This window comes from Macrotis lagotis, chromosome 1, assembly GCF_037893015.1.
Source record: "Macrotis lagotis isolate mMagLag1 chromosome 1, bilby.v1.9.chrom.fasta, whole genome shotgun sequence".
Taxonomy (NCBI): domain Eukaryota; kingdom Metazoa; phylum Chordata; class Mammalia; order Peramelemorphia; family Peramelidae; genus Macrotis; species Macrotis lagotis.
Window position 1 is genome coordinate 928,600,357 of NC_133658.1, and position 17,693 is coordinate 928,618,049.

At 40.3% G+C, this 17,693-nt stretch overlaps 1 protein-coding gene across 1 annotated transcript; it reads left to right on the plus strand.

Annotated features, from left to right (window-relative positions):
- The first annotated feature begins 511 nt into the window (after positions 1–511).
- On the plus strand, positions 512–1,492 carry LOC141510313 (vomeronasal type-1 receptor 1-like). The gene has a single exon (XM_074220252.1). It carries the CDS (start codon positions 512–514, stop codon positions 1,490–1,492), a length of 981 nt encoding a protein of 326 aa, XP_074076353.1.
- The last annotated feature ends 16,201 nt before the right edge of the window (positions 1,493–17,693 follow it).

The window sequence follows — 17,693 nt, forward strand, 5'->3', positions numbered from 1 at the left end:
AAAATTATCTTTCACAAATATAGGAGAGAGATATGAAATAAGTGTGTCTGAAATAAGTGTGGAAAAGATCTGAGGTTTTATGGACTGGAGGTTCAAAAGGAATTGGCAGGGTAATGGGTCTGTGAAACCAACTCTGAGAAAAAGAGTCAGGGAGGGACTGAGCTAGAATAGCAGTCAACCCATAAGGCTGACTTAAGTGAGCTCAGGGTAAACAGAAAGCTATCCCTGAACAAAAGAACAAACCCACTCTCTTTTGATTTTAGTCAAATAGAGACCATTAAAGCACAATCTACTGACCTTATCTCAAGAACCAAGAATGTGTAAATGCCAGGAGGTCTCATAAAATACCAAAAACAGAGGCCCTATATAGAATCATTGAATTTCATGTATCGATCTATGGCATGGAAGGAGTCACCTCATGATTTCTTTTCAGGTGAGAATAAAGTCCTTGCGTTTTTCTCCAAGACCCACAGGTTCAGACTGAAATTCTTCTCCTATGGACAACAAGAACATGACTGCTGTGGACATACTCCTGGGTATTGCCTTTTTCTCCCAGACGGGAATTGGGGTTCAGGGAAACTTCTTCCTAATATATTTCTTTAGCTACCTATTCTTCACCAGACAGAACCTGAGACCCATAGATCTGATTTTCACCCAGTTGGCTTTGGTCAACTCCTTGATGCTTCTCTCCAAGGGTTTCCTTCAGGGACTGGCAGCCCTGGGTCTGACAAATCTTCTGGATGACATTGGCTGTAAAATTGTCTTCTACCTTCACAGAGTGGCTCGGGGTCTTTCCCTCAGCATAACCTGCCTCCTGAGTGGTTTTCAAGCCATCATCATCAGTCCCCACAGTCCCAAATGGATAAAGCTAAAGGCCAAAGTCCCAAGATTCATCTCCCCCTCTATTCTCATCTGCTGGATTTTCCACATGCTGCAAAATATTATTATTATTGAGAAACTTAAAAGATCAAGTGGCTACAGAAATACTTCAGAAATAAGAGAGTATGGACTCTGCTCTGTTAATGTCACTATCGCTATTAGCACCTCACTCCATGCTGTTGTGTTCACCCTTCCTGATGCAGTGTGTTTAACTTTCATTAGCTTTACCAGTGGCTACAAGGTTTATCTCCTGTACAAGCACCACCAGAGGATTCACACTGCCAGTGTTTCCTCTAGATCCTTCCCTGAGACCAGAGCCACCCAAATGATCCTACTGCTGGTGAGCACCTTTGTCATTTTTTACTTACTCAATTCCATCTTCACAGCATATATGCATTCAAGGACACCCAATCCCTGGCTGGTGCATAGCTCGGCCCTCTTGACTTCCTCTTTTCCAATGGTTAGTCCCTTTATGCTGATCACCAGTGACTCAAAAATCCTGAGGTACTACAACACGGTCCATGGTAGAAAAAGTTGTCAGACTGAAATGGACTCCAGAAATACCCTGTTCCCAGTCTCTGGTCAAAGAGAAAAAGTCACTGGTAGACCTTAAAAGAGAAGTGTCAAAGCAAATCCAGAATTCTCTTGTAGATATTTGAACTGGCTCCAGTTTCACAGAAAAGGGACACATGGAGATCCTTAAATTCAAGAAGACATCTGTCATTCTCTCCCTAGAATTCCAGAACATTAAGTTGGTACAGGCATAAGACCTATTTAGTCTAATGCAAACCCAAATGCCATTTTCAATATCCATTACCAGTGGTCTTCCCTCTTTGAGTACCTTCATTTAAGGATCTTCCTCTCTCTCAATCTCTCTCTCTCTCTCTCTCTCTCTCTCTCTCTCTCTCTCTCTCTCTTAAGAAGCAGCCCTTGCCATTCATTTTTTTCTTTTTTCTTTTTTAGGTTTTTTTTTGCAAGGCAAACGGGATTAAGCGGCTTGCCAAACAGCTAGGTAATTATTAAGTGTCTGAGACCAGATGCCATTCATTTCTTAAAGTTTCTCTTACCTTCAGACCAATCTGGCTTTTGAAGCTTTGGAAGGACAATCGGGCTAAACTTTCATTGGCTGTCCTCACTCATCCCTTGGGAAATATAAATTCCATCTAATCCCTCTTGAATTTGGCACCAATTGAAAATTATAAGATCTCTCCAAGTCACATTTTCTTTGTAACCCTTGATTCAAAGGGTCAATTTCTTCATTGGTAGATATTAATTATTCAGTGCCCTGCACCTGAATGAGTACCAAGCAAAGTTGGTGAGAGCAGAAGAGAAGCAAGATCCGGGCTACTCTGACTTCTAAGTCTGAAGAGAAGGAAATGGAATTTGTTCAACACCCTCTGGGATTGTGCTAAGCACTTTACAAATATCTCATTTCAACCTCACAGTAATGCATTGAGGTAATTGCTATTATTCTTCCCATTCTACTATTGAGGAAAGTGAGGTAGGCTGAGGTTAAGTAACTTGTCCCGGATCATAAATATAGAAAATCTTTAAGTAAGATTTGAACTCAAGTTTTCCTGAATCATGGCCCACTTCTCTATTCCCTATGCCACCTACATCCCTAATAAAGAAGGAAGTCATCATTTATGAAGCACCAACTGTTTGGCAGGCATTGCAATAGACAGGTCAGATTATTTCATCTCAGAGAAGATGATCCATTCTAACGTCTCTTCAAGTCTCTGAAGGGAGAAGAAGATTCTGGGGAGACACTGACATATAGAGCATCTGACCATCTTTATAATACCCCTGTGCTCAGCTTACTGATCTAGATACTTTGGATTAGTTCCCCTTGGGTGAGATCTGTGCCTTTCTCTCTTCATTAAGCTGAACTAGTTCACTCCCTGTTGGTTTCTCTGATCTCTGCTTTGATATCAACTTAGAAAAAATATATTTGTTTGCTATCTACTATATGTAGTCATTATGCCTCTGACATATGGTAGTAAGGATTTCAAGACTTGCAATATGGTTTGGGGCATTCTCTTGTTAAGTGAAAAAAGTGATCAGGAGTACAGTTTGAAACTTATAAATTATTTTTCAGACTTTTTTTCAGTTATTCTGATACTTCATGACCCCATTTGGGGTTTTCTTGGCAAAGATACTGGAGTGATTTAGCATTTTCTTCTCCAAGAAATGAATAATTCTAGAATAATAATATTTAAGGAAGCAAATAGTTATAATTCTACTCCTGGATTCCTTCTCCCTAAGTAGAGTGCTAGCCTCTGGGTCCAAGCCCCTGATTCCACTCTTGGCAAGAATCATAGTTTTCCTTGATAAAAGGGAGGAGCAGGAGATTTGAAATGCCTTTTCTTTCCTCCCAGAAAGCCATTGTGAAGCAGAATCATGTGATCAAATATAACCTACATAGGTAAAAACAAAAGCAGAATACACACACTGCACCCTTATATCTGAAACATCTTTTTCCACCACTCCTTACATCTGAAACATCTTTTTCCTCCAATGATCCTCCTATGCCATGGTCTACATGAAACTAGCAGTCCTAGACAGCCTTCCTGGACATTAATTGTATCTAGGACTCCATCTTTTTATCCATTATTTGCCAAGCATAAGGAATTGTTAGTGAAGAATCTTCTTCATTAATATCAATTGGCACCTACCCTACAACTTAGAATTTTGGAGAGTTGCCTGAGGCACTGAGTCATAAAGTAACTTACCCAGTATCACACAGTCAGTATGTGTCAAGAGTCAAACTTCAAATTTGGTATTCCTGAATCTGCAACTAGCCCTCCCCCCACTATGCAGTGTTGCCTGTATATATTTATTCCAATAAAATTTCATCTTATTACATATGGTCCATCATTCATGTCCACCAAGATCTTTGAGGATACTGACCTTGCTGTTCATAACATTACAGTTCTTGTCATTATTTTTGAAGAAGACCAAAATGGCATCAATAAAGAGAAAATTTGTCTGATTGTGGCTGATCATGTCAATATAAGCTCAGAATGTTCTACCATAGTTTGAGCACAAATAACTCGTGTGAACACCTGAGGAGCTTATTCTAAACTTATATATGCCATTTTCCTTTGAGTTGCTACAATTCTGCCTTCCTCAGAGAGTGCAGTACCTTCACTGATGAGGGCACGCCATGATGGGTGGTCTTATACCAGTGTCTCCCATGCTGCACAATTCAACTCCAAAGTTCTTGAGAGAACTTTATGGTATCCCCATATCACTTCTTCTGACCCCCCCATATCCCCCCAAATGCTTGCCATGTGAGACTTTTCAAAAGATCATCTTTTTTGGCAAGAGTACATTAGGCACTCAAACAACATGCCCAGCCCTTTGGAGTTGCACTCTCTGGGGTAGAGTTGTAGTGCTTGGCAGTTTAGCTTGAGAAAGGACCTCTGTGTCTGGTATCTTCCCCTGCCAGATCTTCCTAAGATATGATAAACGGAAGCCATTCAGTTTCCTGAAATGATGCTAATAGATTATCCAGTTTTCACAGGCATATGGCAATGAGGTCAGCACAATGGCTCTGTAGACCTTTGGGAGCCAGTCTAATACCTCTTCTCTCCCACACTTTCGTTGAGGGTCTCCCAAATACTGAGCAATGCATGTGTCAACCTCATTACTGATGCGTACCTCCCTGGAAAGGCCACTCCCATGGTACATGAATTTATCCACAGTACTCAAAACATGTCTTCATTTGCTGTATTTAATGTGGATTACCACAAGTGGATGATATGGATGCTGATTGGTGGAGCACCTGTATCCTTGGTGTTAATTGTTTGGCCAAAATGAGCACAGGCAGCAGAGAATCGATCCATACTTTGCTGCATCTCAGCTTCAGAGGCTGCATTGAGTTCACAATCACCTGCAAATAGAAGATCCTGCCCCAACACTCCCTCCACTTTGGTCTTGGCTTGTACCTTTTTCAGGGTGAAAAATTTATCAGCTGTATAGTGGCTGAACTTGATGACATGATCATCAATGAAGACATTTGATAATATGGCTGAAAGCATCATGCTAAAAAGCATAGGAGCAAGAAAACAGCCTGTTTCACTCCATTGATGACTGGGAAATCTCAAGGGCATAGTCCACTGTGTTGTGAGACTAATGGATGAACCTCTCTGAACAACCACATTTTGACATAAATTTCCATAAATTCTCACAACTGACAGTATCAAAAGCCTTAATCAGATCTGCAAATGTTGTATATAGACCTCAGACTCTGGCAAGTTCCTTAATAGCAATGACTAATAAACACCCCTGTGATTGTCACAGGACAATCTGTTCCCTTTACTTTTATAGAGATGGATGATGGAGGCAACCTTGAATTCTCTTCATGCCATTTAATCTGGAAAATTTCAGTCAGATTTTGGATGAGCAATGAACCTCCCCCTTTTAGAGCTTAGCTGAAATAGAATCAGCACCAGGTGCTTTACCTCTTGAAAGGAGCCTAATGGCATTCAAAAATCTCTTCCTGGAGTGGTTTCAGCATTGATTGATGTTGGTCTGTTAAGAACATTATGGAAATCAACCATTTTTTCTAGGATCATATCTCTCTCATAAAGGTGTATCAATGTGGCTGTATCAGCACTGGTATATGGCATCATAAAAGCATTTTGGACTGTTACTATCTGAAAAAACTGAATTTTATCTGACTTCATACTGAACCAAGAGAACTGCATCTCTCTAAGTTTCACTTATATTTTACTTTTGATGGAGTTAAATGCTGCTTTCTTAGAAATGGATGAACTAGGGTCAGCTAGGTGGTGCAGCAGATAAAGCACTGGCCCTGGAGTCAGGAGTACTTGGGTTCAAATCTGATCTCAGACACTTAATAATTACCTAGCTGTGTGGGCTTGGGCAAGCCACTTAACCCCATTTGCCTTGCAAAAACCTAAAAACAAACAAAAAAAAACAAAGAAATGGATGAACTATGCTGCTGGTAAACTTTGTAGAGTGCTTCTTTTTCATTTAGCAGCATCTGCATTTCCCCCAAATTTTCATCAAACCAGTCTTGATTGTTGTGAGCAAATACAATGCTGTAAACCAGATCTCTGAAAGCTGCCCACTCCTTTTCTGCTCCACCCTTGCCAATTATTTGTTAGCTCAACTTTCCCTCCAAGATAGCATCAAACTGTTCAGGCTCAGAGAAGCACTCTACTTTCTTGACATTAATTCTTCTGGTAGTCATTTTGCCTTGGGTTTGAATGTGAATATTTAGCTTGGAGAGGATGAGTCTGTGATCAGTCCAGCACTCTGCACAACACATCACCTTTCTCACTCTCACATCCTATCTATCTCTTCTTATAATCATATGGTCTAGTAGGTGCCAATGTTTGTTGTAAAGATACATCTAGGAAGTTTTATTGCAGTCAGGTAAATAGGAGACAGTGCTGGTGATGAGAAGGTCATGAGATGCACAAGTCTTCGATAGTAGGTAACCACTGTAGCTTTTTCCAACACCATTCCTCCCAAGGACTCCCTGCCACATCTGATAGTCTGAGCCTACACTAGCATTAAAGTCACCCAGAATTATAAGCTTGTCCTCTTTTGGTACATTCATAATAAAGGTCTCCATGGATTCATGAAAGTTTTCTTTAACTTCATCCAGCTTCATCATGGTGGGAGAACAGGCACTGATGATGATGGTGTAGTATATTCATACAAGTGGCAATCTCATTTTCATGAGCCTGTCATTCACTCCTTGTTGACTAGATTAGTTTTGATTGCAAATCCTACCCAGTTTCACAACTTACTCCTTCACTGCAGCCCCTCCAGAAAAATGTGTGTCCCACTGCAGCTTCAATAGGCTGGTTTTCATTTGCCAGCCTTGTTTCACTCAGGATTACTATTTTGCTGAATTCTCTATCCTCTTTCAGGTTTTATTGGATCTTGTATTCTCTTCGAGTGTGTACATATTCCATGTACTGGTGGGGAATGCAAGAAGTGGGGAATGAAGAAGTTTTTGTACATTTTTTTTGTGTTTCAACCATAGGGTGGAATCCCATCTAATGCAGTAATCAGGTGAGGGTTGGATAAGCAGACACTTTTTAGGGCATCTTTTCTAGACTCTTCTACCAGGAAGTGAGCAATGTGAACCTTAAAAAGTTGCTCACTCAGAATCCCATTACTACTTCCATGACTCCATGACCTGGGCTAACCCTGTGTACAGGGTTGTGACTACAGCTCCCAGTGTATCCCTACCTGCTGCTTTTTCACTTGCCTGTCACCACAAGACTTTGAGATAGAAATGGTAAAATGATGTCTTTTGATTTGTGTGTAAATTGAATTTAAGTGAGACAGAGTTACACAAAGTCATCAGCCTAACTCTATTGCAATCATCATGGTCCAGAGGCAACATAGAGCCAAGACAACTAGTGATGGCTCTCTATGCAGGGGACGACTTTGGCTTTCTCAGTATCTAACCAAGCTCTCAAGCATGCTGCTGAGCCTGCTTTCAGTTGTCTTCATGGTCAGTGAAACAAATTGTCCTCATCCACCCATTCCAGCAGTGGCAGACTTCACATGCTTGGGATAGGCAGCCTCATAAGTCATTGATGGGTTTGAGACCCCCTCAGTTACTGAAACAGTTTACTGGGGTATGGTCACTGAGCATGCCACAATTTCTTCAAGCCACAGGTGTGAGTTAAGTGACTCAGGTGAATATCAACTATGAGTCAGGTGAATATCAAAGGGATGGGAGTAACCCTGAAAGGGCTAAGCAGCCCTGAAACCAGAGGTTCTGGTCTTCCATCAGATTAGCTATACCTCTCAACTACAAGTTTTATAAGCATGACTATGTTGGACAGTAGATAGAGCTCTGAGCCTGTAGTCAGAAAGAACCTAAGTTCAAACACTCCTCAGGCATTTACTATCTGTTAGCCTGGGCAAATCATTTAATTTCTGTCTACCTCAGTTTCCTTATCAGTCAAATGGGGATAATATTAGAACATTGTAGGCATTTAAAAAGGATTTGTTCCCTTCCCAGTTAACAAAAATGTTGAATCTTACAGTCATAGATTATCCCACATGAAACCTCTCCTTCTATCTTTCTTTACCCAATAATTGTTATTGTTTGGATTTGGTCATTCAAACCATCTGGTTTCTACCTAATTAAACTATCATATATACAAGATGCAGATGAGTAGTGGTCTGTCTGAGAGTAAAAAATCCTGGAGATTTAAGAACCTCAATCTGACATAGAACCAAAGAAATAATTTAATTAGTTCCTAAGAGAGTCATGGTATCCTAAACTACCTCCCACAAAACTCCTCCCTAGTCAGACTACAAATAGAGTTACAGGAATCTCATTTTGGAAAGGTGGCTGAAAAAGGAAGATTAATCAGCAGGAGCATGTCCCAAGAAGGACAAGCAGTATGGTCAAGGGCCTTGAGTCCATGCAGGACTAGATGAATGGATCAGGAATGTTTAACCAGGGGAAGAACAGACAGGAGGAATAGAACAGTTATTCTCAAGTATTTGAAGGGATTCCACCAAGAAGATAAAATTTATTTACTGCATAGTATAGAAATACGAATAGGTGGGAGTTTCCAAATCAATCATGCTTCATGTAAGGGAAAACTCCTCCTATCGTTCCCTATATTCTCATCCTAGTCCATTTCTGTCTTTCCATTTTACTGCACCATCTGGAGCCCCCATTCTCTTAAGAAGCACAGTTTGCAAAGGTGCGTTTTTCTAGACAAGGCCATTAACATTTTTTTTCTGGACTATTAAGGTTTTAGTTTTAGTTTTTCTTTTTTGATATTTTTCATCAAGGGGAGCAGAAGGAGAGATAATAGATGCTTATAAAGATAAATTATAAAATGAAATGAATGTGATGTAAAAAAGGCATCAATAACAATTAGATGAAAAAATGTGTAGGTCATAGTATTGAGTATTTAGTATCCTTTCTATTTGCGCTATTTTTTATAATATGTATATTACTTCCCTAACTCTTCTTTTGTTCTAGACTCTTTCATATGTCTTCCCATGTCTTTTAATTGCTTATATATTTCATTTCTTATTGTATAATCAAATCCTATTACATTCATATATAAATGGCCAATCATATTGTTTCCAGTCCTTTGCTACCCCAAAAGAGGCGTCCCCCATGTCCCCCTTGACCCAAAGGGAAGCTCTTCTCCTATGTGGGTTCCAGTTCTGAGATCAATTGGCCATGGAAGAGAAAAGTACTCAGACATCCAAAGTAGATATCAGGCCAAGGACATATATTTCTTTTCTCCACCATAAAAAGAATGCTTAAAACACAAAAGGCTCATAGACAAATTAACAAATAATTAAAATAGAAACGATGCTCACACTCATTGACTTCAACCCCCCAAAATAAAGTTAATTTGTGAGCTTGCTGGCAGCTGTTTCACTCTTGCCTGACTTTTGTGGTTAACCCTTTAACTTGGTTATCTCAAGTCTAAAACCACAACTGAGTGAAGACTAGCCAGGAGAATGTAGAAGGAAAGGGGTCAAATGTGGAGGATTCTTTCTAGAGACTGGTCAATAAGAAAGGGAAGATATAGGAGAACAAAAATGCAGTGATGATTACAACTTTGAATAGAGCCCAGGAGGAAATAGATAACAAAGAGAAGGAATAAGAGAAAGTCCTGGATAAGTGGCCCAAGTGCCAAGGTACACTGAATTTTCTGCCAGCAGTATATGAGTACGTGGTCTGAGGATGTGGTCTGAGTACATGGTCTGAGTACGTGGTCTGAGTACATGGTCTGGGTATATGATCTGAGTACATGGTCTGAGCACATGGACTGAGGGAAGTCAAAGCCAGGGATGGCTAAACCACCTAGACTGCCACTCTACCACCCTGGAACTCTGCAGCCTTCTCCAGTCCCTTTCTTACATCAAGCACAAATTGATTTTGTAACTCCCACCTATTCTTCCTATTCCTACCCTCTGCAACTTCTAGAGGCCAGCCAGTAAGGGGATTGAAGAAAACCAATGTCAAGACAGAACAGCAGAGTCAAAAGAGGCAAACTAGAGAAAGATTTACTCCAATGATCCATTGCTCTTGTCCCATAGCTATGTCCCAACTGGTCATCATCAACATCTCAGTGAAACAATTTGTTTGACCATAAGGATATAAGAGGAGAGAGTAAGTCTCAAGATGTGCTTTCCGAGGCAAAATAGCAAGGTTATGGGACAGGTAGGTGGTGCTGTGGATAGAGCACCAGCCCTGGAGTGAGGAGGATCTGAGTTCAAATCCAGCCTCAGACACTTAGTACTTATTTAGCTGTGTGACTTTGGGCAAGTCACTTAACCCCATTGTCTTGCAAAAAAATAGTAAGGGGGCAGCTAGGTGGCGCAGTGGATGGAGCACTGGCCCTGGAATTAGGAATACCTGGGTTCAAATCTGGTCTCAGACACTTAATGATTACCTAGCTGTGTGGCCTTGGGCAAGCCACTTAACCCCATTTGCCTTGCAAAAACCTAAAAAAAAATAATAAGGATAACATGATTAAAGCTGCAGATTCATTAAGACAAAAACAGAAGACGGAATGAACAAACACTAAGAGAAGAGTTATCTCAATGGACAAGTATATACAACAAAGGAATAGGAATAAATAAAATCCTCTAAGGAAGAGGAAGGTATTCCAGTGAATTGAGTGAGGACTCCTGAAACACCAAGAGGACACCCCAAAACCCCAGAGTAGTTCAGAATGATGGGAAAACATAAGAAAAAATAAGAAGAGAATTTAGAGATCTCTAGGAAGAGACCTGCCTAACCAGAGAGAAGCAAATTTAGATCAAAAGATGGCACAGTCTAGATTCTCTGAACTACATAGTGAGACCGATGGGGGGGGGGGGAGAAAGAGAGGAAAGAGGAATAATAATAGAATAAAATGTCAAAGATTGGCAGGACACCTGAGAACCATACACAATGATGGTGTTTTTCTGAGTCTCCACGTTTCTAGACCTCTCTGCAGCATTTGATACTTTTGACCACCTTCTCCTCATGGATATATTCTCGTCTGGATTTTGGTGGCACTGCATTCACTTAGTTCTGCAACTCTGACCATTTCATCTCAGCTGCCTTTACTCCCCCCATTATCAAAGTTATTTCCTGGACCCTCTTTACTCTGTACATCCTCTCATTTGATCATCTCGTAAACTCCCGGGGGATTAATTTTCTCTTTGCGGTATAGATCTGGTCTTCCAGATATATACATCCAGTCCTAGCTTCCAACTAGATGTCCTAGAGTCCTATCCGTCTGCAAACCCAGCAAATTCAATAAGTTCAATCTGACCTCATTAGCTTTATCCCAAAATCCATCTTCCTTCAAAGTCTGACTGTGGAAGGATTAGAGACAGGGGGGATGCTGGAGCTAGAGACAATTGTGAAGTTTGCAGTGTGAGCATTTAAGGACCTCAGTGTGACCTCAGAAGTCCACAAAGGTTACAATTTAAGATTGCTTGTTGATGCTCTAGGCTAAAGAAAATAGTGGAGAAAATGTTAATGATACAGATTAAATGGAAAACTGTGTAGCTTTTCAGAGAGATCTGGTTATTAGACATTTACAAGCACATCCCTAGATTGGGACCATAGAAGACTTCAGAAATTATTTTGTATAGAGGACCAGAGAAGAGTGTGAATACCAGATCCAGGTCATGCCTTAGTCAGCACCTGCATTTGTGGAGGCATGCTCAAAGATTGCCACATTACAGTTTTCTATGAACCCTGAAGATTTATGCAGTGCTAGGTAAGGACCCTGAGAATGGAGGGAGTACCCAACTTGGGAAGAAAATATGCCTGAAAATATTATACACAGTTATGCAGGTGCAGAGACCAGTACGGAGTTAGTACCCAGGACACAGGAAAATAGTTCACAGAGGTCTGTGACCAGATCAAAGGGTACAGTTCTCACAAGCTTAAATTTTTGCTTACATACCACTTGTGGCTTTTATCTTTTAATATTCTAACTCTGGACAATAAAGGGCTCTGCTCGTTGTCCTGCTAGTAACCCCACCCATGTGTACCTGTCTCATTTCTCTCCTGAACCACATTAATCCCCTTGCAGGTTGGGGAGCTTTAATAGGTCTGAGCTAAGTGCCTGCCTTGTATTTTCATATAATCCTAGGCAGTCATTGAAAATTTTGAAGTGAGGCAGCTAGGTGATACAGTGCATAGATCACAGCCCTGGAGTCAGGAGGACCTGAGTTCAAATCTGACCTTAGACACTTAATAATTTCCTAGCTGTATGACCTTGGGCAAGTCACTTAACCCCAATGCCTTTCAAAAACTGAAAAAAAAAAGTTTTGGAGTAAAAGAGTGATAAAGACCTGCTGGTGCATTCAAGAGATTATTTTGGTAGGAGGGGGAATCCTGAAGAAGGGGAAGCCAGACCCCTGATGAGAGGTAATGAAAATGCGGAGAGACAATATGAATGGAAAGAAGAGAACAGCTTCAGAAATATTGTGTGCTGAAACCTCTTGGCCTCTACTTCTGGATTCCTGAGACCTGATGTGTAAGCATTTACCTTCTCATCTTATATGATTTCCTACATATTTCCAAAGAATCACTTCTTCCCTCCCCTCCTTCAACTCCCCTTATGTATTGTCTGCTCCCGTTAGGATGCTAACTCCTTGAGGTCCAGGACAATCTTGACTCCATGTAATTGCATTCTCAGCATTTAATAGAACATCTGGTTCACTGCAAGCACTAAATAAATGTTTCAACATTCATTCCAAGATAAGGTCCTCCACTGAGAGAAAGGAAGGATAAGTTGGTATAACAGGTTTGAAGAGAGAAGAGAGGTTTTGTTATAGCCTGTATGGGAATGGTGATAGTCATTCAGAGAAGAATGGTTGGAAGAACCATGTTGACTGGGTAATGTGCTTGTACCATCTTTCTCCCAAGATCTGATTGTGGACAGTGACTAGTTGGATTTGAATGGGGGGGGGGGTGGCTGAACAAGTTCAGGTATGTGATTATGATGGTATTTCATAGAAGAACAGATTGGAAGTATTAGGGAAAACTTAACAAACGGCGAGGTCCCTAGTAAGTTGAGACTGAGAGTTGTTAAGTAGTCACTTGCCCATGGGCAACTAGGTGGTATAATGGATAGAGCATTGGTCTTGGCATCAGGAATATGGGAGTTCGAATCTGATCTTAGATACTTGAGACTTACTAGCTGTGAGGACTTAGACCTGGGCAACTGGGTAGGGGTGGGAAGAAACTGGAGGTATCTTTATAAAAAGGAAGCTGATATGAATGATAGGTTGGTGCTAACAGGACAGTAGAATAGAAATGGCCAGAAGGCAATGGGAAATAGAGCCGTGAAGCTGAAGAAAGATATTGGAGGAAGGTGAGGATTATAAATTTGGAAATTATCTATAATACTGGAAGTCATGCAAGTAACTTGTTAATAATGAAAGGCAGGCTGAGGACAGTTTGAGATATATCTATAAAAGTAGTATCACTGGATTCCAAATTTAGAGCTATAAAGGAACTTGACAGTAGGTCACCTTGACAGTTCTCTCAATTTACTGAAAAGCAAACTGAAGGCCAAAAGACTATCCTGAAGTCACCCAGAGAATGACAGAGATAAACCACTCTTCTTACCAAATGAAAAAGGTAACAAAAAAAAAGAGAAGAAATAAGAAGAGAGGAAAATGACCAAAAATTGAGGTCCCAGAAATGTTCAGAGGTGTCAAAAATACAAGTCCAGTAATTAGTGTTGGCAAGGAAGGACACTCATATGGGATGAGGAAATGAAGAGAGTATTGGGGTAGCTTTGGAAGTTTGCAGAAGAGATAAAGGGGGTTGCCAATAGGTTTTTTTAATTTTAGTAAAAGACAGTTCACATCATGGGCTGAAGGGGTGGGCCTGAATGGTGGATAATCCAAACATTTACTAAGTGTCTTAGGGAATCTATTTGAGATAAAAAATATGCTTGCAACCTACTGATGAGAGTCCGGTTAAGGTTAGGGAGGGATTTTGTACCACACCCTAGACAACATGGTTTAATGACTTCCTCTACTAGGCCTCAAAACACATAAATAAGAGAAAGATGGCAGCAGGGGACCAAAAGAAGAATAAGGCAATAAGGGATTCTCTCTACAGAATTTCTTCACATTTTCTTCTTGATACTCACTTTTCCATAGGTTTCTATGTCACTCTCCTGGGTCTTCTCTTATCTTTCAGATGACTCCTCAGTCTCCTTTACCAGATCTTTATCCAGGTCAAATTCACCAACAATGCTGTTCCAAAGGTCTCTGTCTTGAGCCCTCTTCTCTTCTCCCTCTGTATTCTTTTACTTAGTGATCTCATTAGCCTCCATGGACTTAATTATCATCTCCATGCTGATGATTTTCAAATCTGCCTACTTAGGCCTAATATCTCCTGAATGTTATTCTTCCATCTCCAACTTCCAGTCAGACATCTAAAACTGGATGTCCCATAGACACCTTAAACTCAATATGTTCAAAATTGAATTCAGGAGTGGATGGTATGCAAGACAGTTCAAATACAGCCTCAAACCCTTACTATAAATGTGACCCTAAATAAATCGCTTAACTGCTATCTGCCTCAGTTTCCTCAAATGTCAAATGGAGATAATATTAGCACCAACCTTTCTGGTTTGTTGTAAAGATACATGAGATAATAACATGATATACTTTGCTAACCTTAAATTTCTATTTAGGAACAGCTAGATGGCATAGTAGATAGAGCACCAGCCTTGGAGTCAGGAGTACCTGAGTTCAAATCTGGCCTCAGACATTTAATAATGACCTAGCTGTGTGATCTTGGGCAAGTCACTTAATCCCCACTGCCTTGCAAAAAAAAATCTATTTAAAAGCTATTATTATTATTTATTATTAAACTTTCCTACTAAATTCTCCCTGTACTCAACTTTCCTATTATGTTTAATCACCAAGGCTTGTAATGTAGGGATCTTCTTTGATTTTTCCCTTTCTATCTCCCTCTCTAGCCAATTCAATGCCAAGTCCTATCAAATTTACTTTTTTTAGCATTTCTCATGGGTCCTCACCATCTCACACTTGGATTATTTCAATAGCCCATTTGTTGGACTCCCTTTCTCAAACTTCTCCCCACTTTGATTCATCTTCCACTCAGCTATCAAATTGATCCTTCGACAGCCCAGGTGTGATCAAATCAATCCTCTGTTCAGCATTCAAAATCTTTTATGATCTGGTCCTTTCCTGCCCTTCCAATCTCTTTACACTTTCACACCTCTACACACTCTTGGATCCAGTGACCCTCACTTCCTCACTATTTCTTGCACAAGATAGTACATTTCCCAGCAATACACATTTTTACCATACCTTAAATACTCATCCTTTTCACCTCTATTTCATTACTTCCTTGGCTTCCTTCATATCTCAGCTAAAATCATGTCTTCTCTTCACATGTATAGCCTATATCAAATTACTTACCTTCTCAATGGGAGAGGGCTGGATGGAAGGAGAGAGGGAGAGAGTTTGGAACTCAAAATTTTAAAAATGAATGCTAAAATTTGTTTTTACATGTAACTAGGTAAAATAAAATATAAAATAAACTTTAAAAAGAAAAAATTCTTGCCTTCTTGCCAATCCTCCTTAACCTGAGTGCATTGCCTATCAACCATCTGCATTTATCCCTTCCAGGGCTTGTTCCTACTTAGTTGTTTGCATGGAATTCCCACCCCCCCATCAGACTGTGAGCTCTTAAGAGCATGGACTGTTCTTGCTTTTGTATTCCCAGGTCTTAGATCAATGCCTGAAAATAGTAGGTGCTTAATAAATGTTTATGGACTAACTGAATGCTACAAGGTGAGAGGACAATGAACAGCCATAGATTTAAACTTAGGAAGGGAAGAAAGATAAGTTAAAGCAGAGATAATTTATTGAAGAACAGGAAAAAGAATTGACACATGCTTATGCAGAATTCAATTCAATAAATGTTTAGTAAGTGCTTACCAAAGACCAGGCACTAATGCTAAGCCTGGGGGTACAAATAAGGAAAAAGAGAGAATCCCTGTTCTCAAGGAGTTTACAATCCAAAAGGGAAAGATCATACATGAAAGAAAGTTGGGGGGAGGGCACCACCGAATGCCAGGAGGTACCTGATGTGTAGGTATGATGTTCCCTGGAGTGGAGACTAAGCAAAGCTACTGATGGAAAAGGAATTTCCTCAGAAAGTTCTGAACCCTCCAAAAGGAAAGTTTAACTGAGAATTCATTGTTCCACCCTCCAGCATTCTAATCAGAAGGGACAAACAATTAGGGAGTTAAGATAGTGTTGAGTACCCAAAGCTGAGTCTTTATGGGGTTGAGAGTTCCATTGGTCAACTTATCTTGGAGAAAGAAAGATATTCAAAGGAATGATGATAAAGACAAAATGCTGTGATAAGAGAAAATTTCAAAGCAGGTTCCTAATGGCAAAAGACTTTTAGGTAATGATGAGGTCTAAAGTATGTCTACCTCATTGGGGAGATGAAAAGAATGGCAGCCAAAGAAATTGGTGAATGGAGAGATCGAGATGACAACATACTATTTAACCTTCTAATTCAAAAAGGACGGCACCAGAAAACATTTGGGAAAAAGAACTAAAAGACAGGTCCTGAAATTATTGTTGAAGATGGGAGATTGCTCTCTCCATTCAAGGTGCCTGGAATAGTATTGTGAAAGAAATATGTGATTTGAATGCAATGAATTTTAGAAATGGAAAGACCTGTGATTGCAGAGGGAGACCTTGGAGGGAAGAGGGGAAGTGAGAACAAGGAATGTGCTGACTTCTAATGGCCCTGTGAGGTAGGGGAATATCAAATCAGCAGCCACCATTAAAAGAATTTGAAGAAGCTAACTTAAAGAAATAATTAGTTTTCAGATAATGCCAGAAAAATGTAAAGGGACAGAGATCAAGGAGGAGGCTGTAAATACCAAAGTAGGTCCAAATAGGCAATGGGGAAAGAGGGCTCAGATGAACCAATTCCTGTGTATGCAAGAGACAGATGAGGGTTAGAAGGAGGAAAGATTACCAGAGAAAGGGAAGTTTTGGTTAAAAATAGAGATGATAAATGAGAGATGAGAGAAGCAAGATATTGGCATTTCCTACTAATTGGGCAAAGTTATTGGGCAAATAAGTACAGTTTACATAGTACTTTATTTAGTCATTTACTTAATAAACTTCTTGGCATTGTTTTTACTCCTCTTATGGACACCAGTAGAAAAGAAAGAGGGAAAATCTCTTTCCCTACTGGGCTCCTATGTGGATTCTTTGATGTTTTTAGAGTCAACAAAGACTCAGCCAGATAGAGAATAAATCAATCAATGGCTACACGCCTTACATGTAAGCCAACCCAGTCCTAATTTGGGCTAACCATTCTGCTTAACACACATGCTGCTGAGCAAAGGAGAAGAAAATCAGGAAACTGCTGCTGAGTTCCAAGACAAATCTGTTACATAATCTCAATTCAGCCTTCATTATAGCAAGGCAGTTCTCCCAAATTAACTCCTTTGCCATAGAGCTCTTTCAAACATTTTGATCCCTCCTCAAACCTCTGAGCTCTCCTTTCTCCCTCACTCTCCCAGCTAAGAAACTCTCCTCCTATTTTATGGGGAAAAATGAAACCATTTGCTAAGAGCTCACTTTTCCCCGCCCCTTCTCATCTTGTATTACCCATATATGCCTTTTGTCACTATTTCCTCCTTCACCCCATCTCACATATCTCCCAGGGCAGCTGAGTGGTGCAGAGGACAGAGCACCAGCCCAGGACCAGAAGGACCTGTATGATCCTGGGCAAGACACTTAACCCTGAT